This window comes from Bos indicus x Bos taurus, chromosome 5 (genome assembly GCF_003369695.1).
Source record: "Bos indicus x Bos taurus breed Angus x Brahman F1 hybrid chromosome 5, Bos_hybrid_MaternalHap_v2.0, whole genome shotgun sequence".
In the NCBI taxonomy this organism is placed as follows: Eukaryota; Metazoa; Chordata; class Mammalia; order Artiodactyla; family Bovidae; genus Bos; species Bos indicus x Bos taurus.
Genome location: NC_040080.1, coordinates 108,860,235 through 108,877,868, shown reverse-complemented (window position 1 = coordinate 108,877,868; position 17,634 = coordinate 108,860,235). Strand labels below are relative to the sequence as shown.

General features: G+C 38.8%; 1 protein-coding gene across 21 annotated transcripts in view; it reads right to left on the bottom strand.

Annotated features, from left to right (window-relative positions):
• The window catches only part of PPFIA2 (PTPRF interacting protein alpha 2), a 507,997-nt gene extending 491,655 nt beyond the window's left edge, over nt 1-16,342 (bottom strand). For 6 of the 21 annotated variants that reach the window (XM_027543238.1, XM_027543243.1, XM_027543240.1 and 3 more), the window contains exons 1-2: nt 15,479-15,772; nt 11,087-11,337 (exon numbers count right to left, since the gene is read on the bottom strand). In XM_027543238.1, the coding sequence (XP_027399039.1) occupies nt 11,087-11,335 (249 nt within the window). In that variant the 5' untranslated portion in view covers nt 11,336-11,337; nt 15,479-15,772. Of the gene's footprint in view, nt 1-11,086; nt 11,338-15,478; nt 15,779-16,279 lie in introns of those variants that run through there. The other 15 variants (XM_027543254.1, XM_027543255.1, XM_027543261.1 and 12 more) reach the window with 6 other exon arrangements.
• Between the last annotated feature and the right edge of the window lie 1,292 nt (nt 16,343-17,634).

Here is a 17,634-nt window from a genome sequence, read left to right as displayed (position 1 = left end):
CAATCTAAAGATGTGCTCTGTCCTTCCCTGCCCCTGCCATCCTTCCCATCCACCCACCACACATAGTTCAGGCTTATTTCAAGCCTTGAAGCAGGTCTGCATTGGAGGATGAGGGTACGGTCTCTCTTTACCCTGACATCCCCTACTCATAGCAGTAGTTTCTGACCATTCTAAGAATCAGGGCCGTGGAAGGGGAAACTGGGGAGAAAGATCACAGTGGTATGGGCTGACCTACATGTCATCCAGGATCAGGGCTTTCTGAATGGCAGATAGATAATCAGAGGTCCTTCTTCCGAGGTGCATTTGTGGCTTCCTCAAAAAACCCCTCTGTAGATTCTTCTTTGGTTTTCATTGACTTGCTCTCAGTATCTTCTCTGAAGTCAGTATCCCAATTTGTCTCTCATTGCTTACCACTTAGAAACTCGGGGTTTTAACATTCTACTTTGTGGGTTTACACAGAAATTACCGTAAGTAATATCCCCTTTCGAGGGAACTTCTTGCTCTTCAAAAAACTAACCTTTGTGTTGATATTGGAGGAGTTGCAGTTTATCTGACAGGTGACTCTTCAACCTGCTGTAGAGAAAGGGGCATTTCCGGCCACACCTGTGGCTTCTAGACTTCAGCCTCTATATTCTTCAACTTGTGGAGGAAGCACATCAAGCTCTCTGAACATTGCTCATGAAGCCCTTCTCACTTGACTAAGTTGAACAGAAATCACCCCATGCTTCATACGTGGTGTGGTAGATTATGCACAGCAGACCAGCTGCCATGCAAAACAGCTCTGTCTCTCTTCTAGCTTTACCAACTTCTGTAGAGTCTTAAAATGGAGTTTAAGCTAATATTGGATTAATTAGTTGGATTATATCTTAGCACCTCCTGCGAATAAAGTCTTGCACCTCACTTATTTAGCCTCCCCTCAAACAGAAAGACAGCCTCCCATTTTAATATCTGGATGCTTAAATGAAACATTACCTGGCATAGATGGAGTGTTCAGAAATGTTAGATATTACTGTCAGTCATCTTCTATTTATTATTTAGTATTTTAAAAGTGGCTAAGTGAGGAATTGCTCACAGAAAAAAGTATTAGGAGAAAAAAGTTTGAAAGATTTAGGAATGAAGACAATGTGGTATCATGAAAGTTAAGAGTGAAATTTTTTTTGTTGTTCGTTTATTTTGGGAGGTATTTTTTGAGAAGGCAGTTAATCACAATGTCACATTTTGCAGTGAATTTTAATAAAACAAACCTCCTACATTCATCAGTTGGTAACTGGTAACATAATTTTTAGTAAGGTTTTAGAAGAAAAGCCCAACTGCAGATGCTCAGAAAGTGAATAGAAGATGAAGACACTGAGACAGTGAAAATAGACAAGTTGGGGAATAAAGGAAAAAAGAGATTGGTAGCTAAATGGAGACATGGTGTTAAGGAAGCCTTTTGTTGTTATTGTACTTACCATCACTGTACTTGTAAGGAATAGACTTGAATATGTTACCAAAAAGCCAGTTGAGAAGGAGAGGGAGAAATTGAAGATACAGGAGACAAAAAAAAAGTCAAAGGAAGAGATACAAAGGAGGGGATTGGGGATTTGGAGGGAAGGATTAAACAAGAAGGGTAGTGCTTAAGGTTGGAGAACATAGGTAAATAAAGATGAGTATGGATATAAATAAGTATATGAGAATATGTAGGAAAAGAGTGAGTACTAAAGAACACCACACCTTGTAGCCTATGAGGAGAATGGTTATGAAGAATTAAGGACATGAGAATTTCAAGATGAGATAATTAATAGCACATTTTGGCACAAAGAGGCCATGAACATGAAGAATGAAAGAGGATCACTGGATTTGCCAAATGTGCACACATCGGTGGCATACAGGAGTGTGTTTTCAGGAGAATGGTGATGATAGAAGCCTGATTATAAGAGCTAAAAAGGAAAAGAGAGGGACTTCCCTGGCAGTCTGATGGTTAGGTCTCCACCTTTCGACTGCAGTGGGCATGGGTTCAGTCCCTGGTCAGGGAACTAAGATCCTGCATGCCTCACAGCACAGTCACACAAAAAAAGTTATAAATAAAGACAAATAAAAGGCCATAAATAACAGGCAATAAGGGCTGAGGGTAAATACCATTTCATTTGGCTGGGGGAAAAATAACTGGAAGAAAGAGAAACACATTTAAGATAGAATAACCATAATCAGAGATAGCAAAAGATAATAGTATCTTTATTTTTGACAGGAGTGAGGGGTAAAACCCTTCTGTATGTGGTGTGGTGGCATTAAGTCTCACTGAAAAGGAAGGAGCTCTCAATCCAGATGTGATCTTCTTAGCACAACAGGAAGGCTGTTGTTTGACTTAATCAAGAGACATGAGACTGGCCATCAAGGAAGTGAAGAAATTGGGAAAACAATTAAAGAAAATGCAGTTAAGATTCTTTTAAAATAAGATCAATCAAAAACTTACAAAATTTGATAATGATTGTGGAGAGTAGGGTTTTTAGTGCGTTCAATTTGTGCTGGTGTTCATTATTACCTAGGAAAATTGTGCCATTAAGATTGGCTAAGGATAATGATGGTAATATCTATGGTAATAATAACATCAATAGCTGCATTTAACATTTATTGAGCATGTACTATCTGTGAGGTACGGAACTGATCATTTGACATGTTCCAGTTCATTTATGTCTCATAATGACCTTATGAGGCAGGTTCTATCATTATTTGAACTAATTACTTTGACCAAGGTTACTAAGCTAGTAAGTAGCAAGCCAAAAATATACCTAGGTACAGCGTCTCTGGAATAAGAGTGACTTCTGTCACTTCCTGTAAGTTTCACTTAAATATTTTTTTTTTTAATGTTAAAGTATAAATGTTTCCCTCTTCTCCACAAGTAGCCTCTTTTAACTTAATTTCTTATCAGAGTAGATACTGGCACATCACAATTTATGAAAAATACCAGGTGACATTTAATAATGTTTAAGGTTTCTGAAGCACATACACACACCTCCTTTTAACCACTCATATGGTAGATATCATCCTCTCCTTCCAATTAAAAAAATAGAGTTTCAGAGAAGTCAGTCACTTACCCTTGACAGCTCAGCTAATAAGTGGAAGAATTCCAATTCAAATTCAGATCTTCTAACAAGTCCCAAATCACAGCCATTTAGTTCATGTTCTGGCTATGTCCATTCTCTCTCCTCAGTATTCTCTACATTGACATGTCTTTCTTAGTTTCAAGGTTCACAGTCCTATTTCAAATTCCCACACCTCATCAGAATGATTACATTATCACAATAAGTTCTTCTAACATAATAATGACCCAGATGACTCTTTTAACACCTATTTGTGGTAGATTAGTTACACTGATGGTAACTGTGTTGCATCCATCCTTGGAATTTTGCCATGTAATATTGCTTTCCACTCTGTCTCTTGGCTTGGCCAAGGAGTATTACCAAAAAAAAAAAAATGACCCAAGCAGAAGCGTAAGAAGTATTTGCTTTTTTTTGCTTTGCCCTTACTCTTTTGCCATCACCATGAAAACATGCAAAGACTATCTTATTGAAGGATCAGATACAAACTTAGAGTTGAGGGGCCCAAGTCGGTCCAGCTAAGGCCATCCTAGATCAAACAATAGCCAGTCAACTTTCAGACAACAAGTGGCCTAGTAAGCCCAGCCAAGATTAACCAATCCAAGTCAAGGTCAGGCTCAGGCACTCAGTCTTGTCCAACTCTTTGCAACTCCATGGACTGTAGCCCACCAGGCTTCTCTGTAGATGGGATGCTCCTGGCCAAAATATTGAAGTAGGGTGTCATCCTCCTCCAGGGGATCTTCCCAACCTATGAGTCAAACCCATGTCTCTTACATCTTCTGCATTGGCAGGCAGATTCTTTACCACTAGCAGCACCTGGGAAGCCCAGTAAAGGTCAGCTGAATTCCTTAAACCTATTATATTGCATGATAATTAGGTTTTATGTTGTTTGTTACATAGCATTATTTTAGCCATAGATAACTGATACACAAGTATTATATAACCTATTCTGAATCAAAATGGCAGAACAATATCCCTTCATTATTGCCTTATCATGTCACTAGTTCACTCAAGCTCCTACTGATTACTCTGTATACAAATGTCCATCCTTCCCTTTCACCACACATATGAACAGGCTAGAATGCTCCACTGTCACTATACAAAAGATGCATTCCTACCCTACAGCCTTTCAACAGCAAACTTCTCAGTCACTCTCCTTGCTGCTACTGCTGCTGCTAAGTCACTTCAGTCGTGTCCGACTCTGTGCAACCCCATCGACGGCAGCCCACCAGGCTCCCCCGTCCCTGGGATTCTCCAGGCAAGAACACTGGAGTGGTTGCCATTTCCTTCTCCAATGCATGAAAGTGAAAAAATAAAGTGAAATCGCTCAGTCGTGTCCAACTCCTAGCGACCCCATGGAAAATCCATGGGATTTTCCAGGCAAGAGTACTGGAGTGGGGTGCCATTGCCTTCTCCGAGTCACTCTCCTTATTTAATCCCTATTTACTCTTCTCTTTTTAATCAGGGATACTGCTAGCCCAGCTGGTTCCTTTATGGGAATTAGGAACACCTCACCTAGCCTGGAGCAGAGCACGGGCTGAATTTCAGTCCCCACATATCCTTCAGCAGGATCATCCCTGCATAACTGTACTGTCTGATACAAAATATCCTCTAGTCCCTTCTAACCTTCTCTTAAAAATATCTCTAATATCATCTTCCACATGAAACTTTATGTAGTTTATTACATATCAGTGTTGTGGTACAAATACTTTTAGTACCTCTGTAATCTTCGGGTACTATATTAATTTTGATCTTTTAATGTTATACCTATTTCCTAAGTTCTCTGGGGAAAAAAAAAACTATGTTTCTTTTTTTTTTTTTTCTATCCCCTTTACAAACAAATGTAATCATTCAGTAATACACAGAAGACCCTCAGTATATGCTAAATACGATGCTGGAAAGGGGCTTCCCTGATACCTCAGTTGGTAAAGAATCCACCTGCCATGCAGGAGACCCTGGTCTGACTTCTAGGTCAGGAAGATCCACTGGAGAAGGGATAGACTACCCAGTCCAGTATTCTTGGGCTATTCTTGGGCAGTCAGCTATGAGGACTATCAAGTGTCTGGGTGAAGAGTTAGAGAATCTTTGGTTGAGTGAAAGGCAGATGATAGGAGAAGGCAATGGCACCCCACTCCATTACTGTTGCCTGGAAAATCCCATGGATGGAGGAGCCTGGTAGGCTGCAGTCCATGGGGTCGCTAAGAGTCAGATACGACTGAACGACTTCACTTTCACTTTCCACTTTCATGCATTGGAGAAGGAAATGGCAACCCACTCCAGTATTCTTGCCTGGAGAATCCCAGGGACGGGGGAGCCTGGTAGGCTGCAGTCCATGGGGCACACAGAGTCGGACACGACTGAAGCGACTTAGCAGCAGCAGATGATAACTGAGTTTGAGCATCTTGAATCTCAGATTCTATGGCTCATTAAAATGGATCTGTGTATTAGACATTAGTGTATTGCTTAGAAACATCAGGCCTAAAATGTGGAATGATGTGGAATTATCAATTCTTGTTAAACACGGTTATCTTTAATTACATAATGAAAAAGAAAACAATATGACTACAAAATATTTTCATGGTTAGGAGTGTAAAAATCACCACTGCATTTGTTCCTAAAAAATGATAGGAGAGAAAATGACTAATTCAAAGCATGAAATCATCAACTAAAAAATATTGTATAGGCGATTGAAAACATAATATGTCATGAAATTTGACTCAGCTTTGAAATTCTATCCATTTCCTAAAACAAATTTCACTTTTACGTTATTGTAGTTTTTATTTTACATACTTTATTTCTGCCTAAAAACTCACAATACCAAGAGAACATTTCATGCAAAGATGGGCACAATAAAGGACAGAAATGCTATGGACCTAACAGAAGCTGAAGAGATTAGGAAGAGGTGGCAAGAACACACAGAACTGCACAAAAAAGAAATTCACGACCCAGATAATCATGATGGTGTGATCACTCACCTAGAGCCAGACCTCCTGGAATGTGAAGTCAAGCGGACCTTAGAAAGCATCACTATGAACAAAGCTAGTGGAGGTGATGGAATTCCAGTTGAGCTATTTCAAATCCTAAAAGATGAAGCTGTGAAAGTGCTCCACTCAATATGTCAGCAAATTTGGAAAACTCAGCAGTGGCCACAGGACTGGAAAAGGTCAGCTTTCATTCCAATTCCAAAGAAAGGCAATGCCAAAGAATGCTCAAACTACCACACAATTGCACTCATCTCACACACTGGCATGGAGAAGGCAATGGCAACCCACTCCAGTAATCTTGCCTGGAAAATCCCATGGATGGAGGAGTCTGGTAGGCTGCAGTCCATGAGGTCTCAAAGAGTCGGACACGACTGAGCGACTTCACTTTCACTTTTCACTTTCATGCATTGGAGGAGGAAATGGCAACCCACTCCAGTGTTCTTGCCTGGAGAATCCCAGGGACGGCAGAGCCTGGTGGACTGCTGTCTATGGGGTCGCACAGAGTTGGACACGACTGAAGCGACTTAGCAGCAGCAGCACACACTAACAAAGTAATGCTCAAAATTCTCCAAGCCAGGCTTCAACAGTATGTGAACTATGAACTTCCATATATTCAAGCTGGATTTAGAAAAGGCAGAGGTAACCAGAGATCAAATTGCCAACATTCATTGGATCATCAAAAAAGTGAGAGAGTTCCAGAAAAACATCTATTTCTGCTTTGTTGACTATGGCAAAGCCTTTGACTGTGTGGATCATAATAAACTTTGGAAAATTCTTAAAGAGATGGGAATACCAGACCGCCTGACCTGCCTCCTGAGAAATCTTTATGCAGGTTAGGAAGTAACAGTTAGAACTGGACATGGAACAACAGACTGGTTCCAGATCGGGAAAGGAGTATGTCAAGGCTGTTTATTGTCACCCTAATTATTTAATTTATATGCAGAGTACATCATGAGAAATGCTGACTGGATGAAGCACAAGCTGGAATCAAGATTGCTAGGAGAAATGTCAATAACTTCAGCTATGCAGATGACACCACCCTTATGGCAGAAAGCGAAGAAGAACTAAAGAGCCTCTTGAAAGCAAAAGAGGAGAGTGAAAAGGGTGGCTTAAAACTCAACATTTAGAAAACTAAGATTATGACATCTGGTCTCATCACTTTGTGGCAAAAAAATATGGAAACAGTGTCAGACTTTTATTTTTTGGGGCTCCAAAATCACTGCAGATGGTGACTGCAGCCATGAAATTAAAAGATGCGAAGAAAAGTTATGACCATCCTAGAGAGCATATTCAAAAGCAGAGACACTTTTTCAACAAAGGTCTGTCTAGTCAAAGCTATGGTTCTTCCAGTAGTCATGTATGGATGTGAGAGTTGGACTATAAAGAAAGCTGAGTGACAAAGAATTGATGCTTTTGAATTGTGGTGTTGGAGAAAACTCTTGAAAGTCCCTTGGACTGCAAGGAGATCCAACCAGTCCATTCTAAAGGAGTCAGTCCTGGGTGTTCATTGGAAGAACTGATGTTGAAGCTGAAACTCCAGTACTTTGGCCACCTGATGTGAAGAGCTGACTCATTTGAAAAGACCCTGATGCTGGGAAAGATTGAGGGCAGGAGGGGAAGGGGACGACAGAGGATGAGATGATTGGATGGCATCACTGACTTAACGGACAGGAGTTTGAGTAAACTCTGGGAGTTGGTGGTGGACAGGGAGGCCTGGCGTGCTGCAGTCCATGCGGTCGCAAAGAGTCAGACATGACTGAGTGACTGAACTGAACTGAAAAACTCACATTTGTGGGAGTCATTTTCTTCTCCCAAGCGAATGTCAAATGTAGTGCCACCAAACAGTTCAGGTACATTGCTTACAAAATAGTTTAAAAGGTTCAAGGATGCAAATTGAAGAATTTTGTATTCCTCTGTTACTTGCAGAAAACTTAAATCCCTGAAGTTGTAGATTAGGTTATTAAATATTTGCTTTAACAAATGACAGGACCATCACTATCTTTAATGACCTGTGGATTGCTAAGGGTACTAAATATTTCTAATAGTAAAATACAAATAAATATTGAAAACTGTGTCAAAGTGTTTATAAAAGAGACTAGAACTATACCCATTAAATGTACAGGCTCCTAATCCCTAATCTATAATTCCAAAACTCAAACACTCTGAAAACTGACATTTATTTGTAAGTATAAGGCCATTTATAGTCTTAATATTTTTCACACAGTAGGAATTTCTCATATTTCTTCAGAAATATGAAGTGTATAATTATATAGTGTTTCCTAGAATCTGGCTAGAGGAGATCATAGTTTAAGTTGTACAATACATGCATAATAAGGAAAATTCTGAACTTTCAAACACAATGGGTTTGAATAAGAGATTGTGTACCAGTATAATTAAAAGTCAAAAATTTTATTTTTATTTATTTATTTATTATTTTTTTTAAAAGCAAAAATTTTAAATTTAGGTGTGGCTCAGACAGTAAAGAATCCACCTGTAATGTGGGAGACCTGGGTCCGATCCCTGGATTGGGAAGATCCCCTGGAGAAGGGAATGGCTACCCACTCCAGTATTCTGGCCTGGAGAATCCCATTAGCAAAAAGTCAGACACAACTGAGTGACTTTCACTTTCAAATTTTGATGATATTATACAGATTTTCAACATAACTGAATGCTATAATTAAAATATTTTCATTCCTATACCATTCAAAAGAGGTTTATCTACACAATATAGTTATATACGAAACATTTTCAGTTTTCTCCTTTCCCTCCTGAATACCTTGTTCTAGCATTAATATTTTATTTTTACAACATCTTTATAAAAGATTCACCCATGTCTCTATCATATCACCATGATAGAGAAAAAAAAAATGTAAGACCCAAATTATTCTTAGAATCATCTTAATAGTGTTAGGATCACAAATTGATAGCATCAAGCTTAAATAAAATATAAAAAGATAACTTTAGGAGGGGTACCTGTATAGTCCTACACTTACAACCAAAGAGTCAACTTCTAAGAAGAGTGTGGGAAAAACACATGGCATTTTTGCAACTCAGTTATAAACTTCAGTTTTTTGCCATTCTAATACATAATAAAATTATGTTGAACTTGCCCCCCAAATAATAATATAATACAATTCTAGGATTCTTAATGAAACACTCTATCCAGAAAGAGAAATGATTGCCCTATTCTATGCTCATCACAGAAGGTAATGAATAGTGTGATTGGTTATAAGACCATATTTTAACAACAGCATTAACCAACTCAGATAATTTTAGAGGTGAGTAAGCATGATGATAATCATTCTAGAAATGACTGTATGAAGAACAGTTGTAAGCACTGAAATGTCTAGTTTGAAAAATATAATTTTTGGTGAAGGTATGACAGTTGTCCTTTGAAATGAACCAATACAATGCATTCTGTGCAAACAAGTTAGTGTAAGTCAACAGGTTAGAGTTATTGGAAGTATTATTGCATTTCAACACAAAGCAGACTGAAAATGAAAAGAACTGGGACAGGAATTATGGAATTACCTAATGGGAATGTGACAGAGCAATCTAGGTGATCCTTTTTATTCTGAAAGTCATAAATATCTCAACATCATACTACACGTTTATTGTATGGCTGGTTTAGAATTTTATCAACATTGATTATGTAATTTTCAGTATTTATGAAAAGATATTACCTACAAGATATAAATTTATGGAGAAAGATCAACTCTTCAGCATTTGCTGTACTGTCTTTTAAGTGAAGGGTGAATCAAACTTGTTTTAAAAGAAAAATATCATTTATTGAGGGGTGATTATTAAAAACTTAGTTCATATTCTATGATGCTTCTCATACCTAAAATATGCAATTCTTAAGTAAGAGAACTGACTAATTATTAAATTTGTACATAAATTAGCTGAAAATCCTTAAAATATCTTTTTCTGTAAAATAAGTATATGACAATAATATAGTAAAAATAAGTTATTTTATATTATTACATATAATAATATTACAATACATATAAATAATGCATATAACATGTTATTACATAAAATAATTATTTTCTAAATATTTACTTATAAATAAAATTGTTAAAATCTAACAGTTTTAAGTTTGTGAGAATAAAGCTGAACTTTTGCCTATTCTCCTATTTCCAAAATACTTTTCTTTTTTAAAGAAACTGGTTGAAATGTTTTTTCGAAGGGAGGGTAATACATCAATAAATTCAATACTTTTAAGCAGTATTAACCTTCTCTAAAGAAAGACAAAAACTATTGGAAAACAGACTTCCAAGCACTATCATATCCAAAGACAGACCACGAAACTGAAAATGTAAAATACATCTTTCCAAATGTCATCTGTGCTAAGTCGCTCAGTTGTGTCCAACTCTTTGTGACCCCATGGACTGTAGCCCCCAGGCTCCTCTGTCCATGGGGCTTCTCCAGGCAAGAATACTAGAGTGGGTTGCCATGACCACCTCCAAGGGAATCTTCCCAACCAGGGATCAAACCCAGGTCTCCCACGATCAGAGCCACCAGGGAAGCCCAAGAAATATTGGAGTGGATAGCCTATCCCTTCTCCAGGGATCTTCCCAACCCAGGAATCAAACCAGGGTCTCCTGAATTGCAGGTGGATTTTTTTTTTTTTTTTTTTTTTTACCAGCTGAGCTAGGGAAGCCCAAATATCATAAAAGTATTTAAAAAGCAAGAAAGAGAAAACTATCTATTCTCACACTCTGGTAATTAAAAGCTGATCAACAGGTGATCTTCTACCTCCACCAAAAAACAGATAAAATTTCAAGAGAAACACCAGATAGGGACTCATGCTTCAAATCTCCCACCACCAAAGTGCCACTGTTTTGTTTGAGGCAAAGTTGCATGTGAACTAATGATCTATTCTTAAATTTTTCTCACCAAAATTTGCATATCATCTCTACTAAGGGAAAAAATAATTATCAGAATGGAAATAAAGCAAAGCATATTATATCTTATCACATTTTCAGCTGCAGTACGAAGGACAGAAGCTCCCAGGAGGCATACCTGTGGCAGGGCTGAATTGAGCTGTCTCTGGAGCGAATCTCTGTCATAGATGACATCCTGCAGTCTTTGCTGGGCAAGTGAGAGGCTTTCTTGGGTTTCCCGAAGGGTGTCTAGAAGACGATCCCTTTCATCCAGCATATTCACCATCAGCTGCTCAAAATGGGAGTCTGAGTCCGAGCCACTGCTTTGGGAACCCCTTTGGCTCATTGGGGTGTCCTCATTAATCGTGGGCATCACTTCACACATCATTGCTTAAAGAAATTAAAGGGGAGAGAAATCTTAGTAAAACAAGATTTCCAATAAACCCACTTGACTCTCAGCTCACCCAACTCTTTGTAGCTCATCAGCCTTTCTCCTCTCCTCAATGCCCCAAATCCTACCATACTAAAAATCTGACATCAGTGAAATATGATTCACTGACTTCCTCAAACATGCTCTCTCTTTGCATGACAATCTACATATCTCCTACCTACAAAAACACAGCTTGATTTCATTTACTTCTCAAAATTTGTTTTTTTTTAAATGATTTACCCCACCTCATTCAATTTATAATAAGATGTCACACAACACTTATTAATTGATCACCTTTCTTCCCATTCAAATTTACAAATCACTTATAGCTAATACCTCCATCTTACCCTTATTTGTTATTACATTGTTAAAAGCAAGCATAGTGGCTGACATTTAACAGGTAGGAAGCAAATGATGTTTGTGTTACTTAAATAAATGAATGAATTGATGTTCATTCTTTCATTTAGAAGATCTGAAAATAATTGGGTATTCATTTATGTAAAAATCAGCTTTTACTTTTTAATTTTATCAAGTTTTTTCATACAACTATTTTAAAGCTTCTTGACTTTACAACTCCCATTTTATTATTACAAGCTCTCTTCCTGAATTCCTACAATATTCTACACAGAGTAGATAAGTAATGCTGACTGAATTAGACACATGCTTTAGGATATAGACTGAAATGCATAAATTTGTTTAGATTATTATGCTACTAATTATTCTTATTCTTTTGTTTCCTGCAAATTACTTTGTCTGCTTTCCATCCAAACCATACAAACTAACACTCTTTCAAATATTCCACAAAACAGATGCCATAAATTACATTAGCTAATGTAGAAAGTTTACATCCTAACTGCTAATCAGAAGCAGCTAGTCATAAAATAATTGAACTCTTCAGAATATTTTTAAATTAATTTACTTAAAATTGAAAACACAGACATTAAGATGTAACATTGACCTGTTGTGTAGCATTTTAAAAATCAGAAATTATCTCATTTACTCTTTTCTTTTCTTTCTTATGTTTAAGAAAACATCAAATCCATCTCAGTTTCAGTTGCACTGAAGCCAGAAGCTATTAATTAGAGGGCTTGGTTTTGCAAAAGTCTGATGTGGAGAAAGGCTGGTTTGGCTGTTGATCCTGCAGCATTCTTTGGTTTTATAATACAAGGTCAATTTATTTTTCTGTCTACATATTCCTGTCCTTGGGGAAAATATTTCTGGTGATATTTTCAAATAAAATGTCAAGATTTAATAGTTCAATAGTTAATTACTTTTTATGTAATTCTTCATATAAATTGAGTTATTAAATAGAGAAATTCAATTATCTGTGCATTATTTGGTCAAGGCCCACTGAAAACTAGGAGATACTTTTAAAAAGATAAAAGGAAGTATTCTGTGACTGACAGCCTATACAGAAGGATTAAGGCAGGGGTAAATTTTAGAACAATTCAAAGTAATGCTTTGAATTACTGCTCATCATTCAAAACACTGGGCTCCCTGAAGGCAAGAACTTGACTTGTTCAATTTCTTTTTCACCCTAAACTAAAGTAAGTGATTCAAATAGGACGTATGAATATTTAAAAACACACATGTACACACTCAATCACACTCATGCATTTGCTAATATTGTTAACCACTTAATGGTTGCAAATAAATTATTTTTTATTTTTCTCAACCTGAATTTCATTCAAACAATAGCACAAAGGTGGGAAAAATGAGACTCTTTTCTGTTATAAATTTCTTTACATTAATTAAAACGAAATTGGAAAACAAACCAAAAAAAGCTCTAATATATTTGAATATTTAAAGCAGTTGGTTCACATGCCATGCATAAAATCCACAACACTGAACAGCTGTGTCATTCTGAGGACTCATTATAAAGAGCCAATGTGTTTCTACTGACATTTAATGTTAAAACAAAATCCTGGGCGAGGAAATGGTTGTACAGTGACAATCAGTGCCGAAACACTTACAGGGTTTCAGTTTAAGGTTGGTTGGACATTTTCAAAGTTGTGTTCTAAATGTGTCCTTCCTGAAAGAAAGCTCTGAGCCAACCTCTACTCTAAGTCACTCATAATAACTTTAAATTATGAGGAAAAACTTAACTGCAGCAATTACCTCAGCTACAGCTTTCTTCTGAATACGCTACTCTAGTTCTGACAACCATCGTCATCAGGAGACATTAGACACTCAGAAACTTTAGGCTCTTTGATCAATAAATATAAAAGTTGGTCTTTGACATAGTTGGAAGATGCTATGATGAGAAGCAGCTAAGGGATTTATAAAGTCCATTAAATTTACACTCAAAAGAACTTGATTCAATTCAATTCCCAAGGCATGTGAGCCAGAGCAGTTCACTCCATGTCTCCAAACTTCAGTTTTCTTTTCTGTAAAGCAGGAATAATAATGTAGGCATTTTTTAAAAACAAGCCCATAGTTCCAATAGGATACCTGACTGAAAACACATAGTAAAATTATAAAGAACTATTGCAGATTCAACTATTTATTCCTATTATAAAATGGCCAACATTAACCTTTGCAAAAAGAACATTTTACCTTTATGATTTATTCTGCTTCTATGCCTAAAGGTTTAATTCCAGTGGGTGCTCTAGACTTTTCAAATCCAATTCAAAAGTTACTTAGAAAATAAGATGGAACACATGGTAGATGCTTTTTTTCCCCTCACAGTCAACCCGCATGAGTAAATCTAAAGTCTTTTCATCAAAATTAGAAGGAAAACATTTGTCTACAAAAAACAAGGCAACTTTCATGAGCTAGTTTAGCTTCTTGCAATAAAACTGATATTACGTCTAATATAAATTACAAAAGAGTTGTATATTTTTTGAAATATACTATAACTTATTAAGTGTACATTTTAGGTGTTAAAAGCAATTAAAAATCTGTATTCAGTGTAACTTGCATAGTACAGAAGGCTATGATCATTCAACTTATCTTCTATTTCATCCTCATATTGCCACTTTTAACTTTTAGAATCATTTTCAATATTGAAAACTTCATTGTATGACATAATTCCTAATAAACTAGAGAGAGCATACTAACAATTTGCTTTGATATTTGCCTTTTCATCATTCCCTTCCCAAAATCAACTGGTACATGAATTATGTTATACTCTTCCTAGGTGTTGATGCCCTGGTCATTTAATTACTGAAGGTTTCAAGGGCTAGTTAGAGACATTGTTTATTTTTTTGTTGTTAAAAAAAAAGAAAAATAGCTGTTTTAATTATCTCAGTGCTGAAATTTAGCTTGAAGAATTTTATACCAGGAAAACCAACTCCCTTATTCTTAGCACATAACCTTGACTGTCTTCTAAATCTCTGATTTCAAAATAAAACTTTTGAATGCCCACTGGAGTCATTACCCAAGGGCTTTCAAGATCCAGAGTGTTTCTTAGCAATATATGCTATTCCAACAGTATGTATCCAGATATGACAGTACTACAAAAGCTTTTTTTTTTTCTGTCAATGACTCACTTTATTCAAACAGATAATTAGGATTTAGAGCCTACTGGAGACAAAAATCTAATTATTCTCTGTAGTCAGTTTCTTCTGCAAAGATTTAGTCTTTAGAACCTACCTATCTCCGCCTCACTTAATCCACAAGGAATAATTCGGTGAAAGAAATCTTAGCCATTGTCTGATTACACTACATGAATATTCCTCCTCCTATTTAACTCTTTGAAGTCCCCTGTCCTCGGGAAATATTATTATATTTTTAATGCCAGCATTTTGCACTATCTTCACCCTAGTGCATTTACAGCTGGCCAAAGAGCCAGCTCACCCCCATAAGGCTGGCTGGACAGTTCTCTCTCAGCCACACCCCCCCACCACCCTGAAGAAGTTGACTTCATGATCTGCACACCAAAATTGTCCATCCTGCCCCACAAGAGACAGCCAAGGTAGAGGAAATAGGAGAAGGCAGAGGGTGGGGGTGGAAAGCAAAAGGTAAGGAACACTAATTGACAAGGAGGGAATTTGCATCTCATCTTCCCTGGGGGCGGGGTGGGGCCAGGGCTGGGGAGGGGGAAGGGGTAAAAAAATAAAGCAGATGGGAAACCAGGTAACTCAAACACAGTCTCTGTACCTAATGTCTTGTAATTTCGGGTCCCGCTTCTTCAATTGAGCAATGACAACCGCAGTCTCAGGCTTGACGAGAGGGGAGGCTCACAGCCGGCACTCCTGGACCATTTCCCTAGCAACGGGAGGAGAAAAGCAGCTTAGACACTCGGGTGCCCCGGCGTTCTCCCGGAACGTGCCCCGGCAGGCTGGCGTGGCAGCAGCTCGGCATCTTCCCGCGGCTCCGTCAGCAGCCAAAAGGAGAAGCGTCCATCGGAAAAATGGCATATTACAAATTTTGCTTTGGGAAGCAGAGCTCGGTTCAGACCATTGTCAAAGGGAGGAGAGGGGGAGGCGGCTCTTAAAGCAGCAGCGACCCGTTTGCCAGAGCAGCCGCAGCTCCTCGCGTGCAGCTGGAGACCCGGGGCGGGGAGTCGGCAAGTGGGGACTGGGTTTGACTTGTAGAAACTTAACCAAGCGGCGCTACTCCGCCACCGGGCCACCTGGAGGGTGTCACCCCCAAACGTGAGCTTTGGGAAGAGGTGTGAGGAGAACCTGGAAGGGAATTTCTCCAACCAGCCCCCGACCCGGAGCCCCTCTGGAGTTTATGTCTACCTCCAGGAGTTGAAAAGCTAAAGGGAAGCGAGTCCGCAGGGATTCGAGAAGCAGGGCAGATCCCCTCCTGGCCCTCTGCCTATTTCCAAGCTAAAGGTGTCTTGTTTCACTTAAAAGAGCTGCTGCTTCTCCAGAAGGGCAAGCAGTCAGAACCCCCACACCCAGCTTCGCCTCCCAGCCTCTTTGCTGGCATCGGTTGGCCGGGAGAACCAACCTGCTGGGCGCCGGTGCGGATGCTACAGCATCTTCTTACTTGCCTGTGCGGTTGCTGCTGCCGCTCCTCCTCCTCCGTCTGTCTCCCCCACCTCCACCCCCTTCCTCCTTGGCAGCCGCCACCTCCTCTTCCTCTGAAACAAGGGCTTCCCCTGGAAGCTGGTGCAGTGGTTTCCACCGGCCCTTAAATAAATTCTGAAGTAATCACGTCTTTGCTCTCCTCCTCACGTACACGCACTCGCGGATACACACGACTCCCTCAAAGCTGCTGAGGCGTGCGCTGGTCCCAGTGCCCCCGGCAGAGGCAAGGGCTGGGGCTGGGCAGGTGTGACAAGGCGGGTGCGTTCCTCCTTGCCCTGGCTTCACGCACAATGGTCTCTACAAGAAGACGTGTGTTGCCCGTACTGGTAGGGACAGAACAGGCTTTAGCACCTTCTGGCTCTCTGGCCTTCCGTGCTTGTCATTTCTTTAACCGGCTTCCTTCTCTCAAGACCAAGGGCATGGTAGTTGCGGTAGTAGAGACCTGAGTCAATCTAGGGTGTGGCGGCATCTGTCACTTCTCATTACCTCTCCAGCTCTTTTCCATTCATAGCTTTGGAGATGAGAATTGTGTGTTAAGTACTCCCTGCCAGAGTAAATTTTAGCTTTGAGCGGTCTGCTCCCTGGATCTTTTCCAGTTCTCTCATACCTGAACAACCCGTAACATATTTTCCTTTCTTTCTGCCTCTTCTGTCCATTCATACAGACCCATTAGGGATAAAGAGGATGCAGAAGACAAAACTGGTACCTGCTCTAAACAAAAAGGAAAGGTTTCAGTAAGGGAAATTAAGATATCCTAGTTTTAGTATAAAGAAGAGGACATGCAAAAGAGAATTGGGAGAAGGGTTCAACATTGTGTATAATTTGGAAGTTAGTACAAATACTTTTATGATGTAGTGCAATAAATCCAAAAGATATGTTTCACTTTTGTGTTAGGCAAATAGTCCAAAGCTAACTATAGAAATACTATTCAAATAACTGCTCACTTACATTAAGTACAGTATTCAAGAAACATACCATTTTATGTTAGGCTGCTGCTGCTAAGTTGCTTCAGTCGTGGCCGACTCTGTGCGACCCCATAGACGGCAGCTCACCAGGATCCCCCATCCCTGGGATTCTCCAGGCAAGAACACTGGAGTGGGTTGCCCTTTAATTAAGTTGATGACCTCATAGTAGAATGTGAGCTCAAGCTCACATATTTACCCCCTTCTCTTCTAGACTGTTACTCAAATTCTGTATCACAACACAATCTTATTAGAATTAAGTATAAGAGAATTAAGTATTAGAATTAAGTATAAGTATTAGAATTAAGTATAA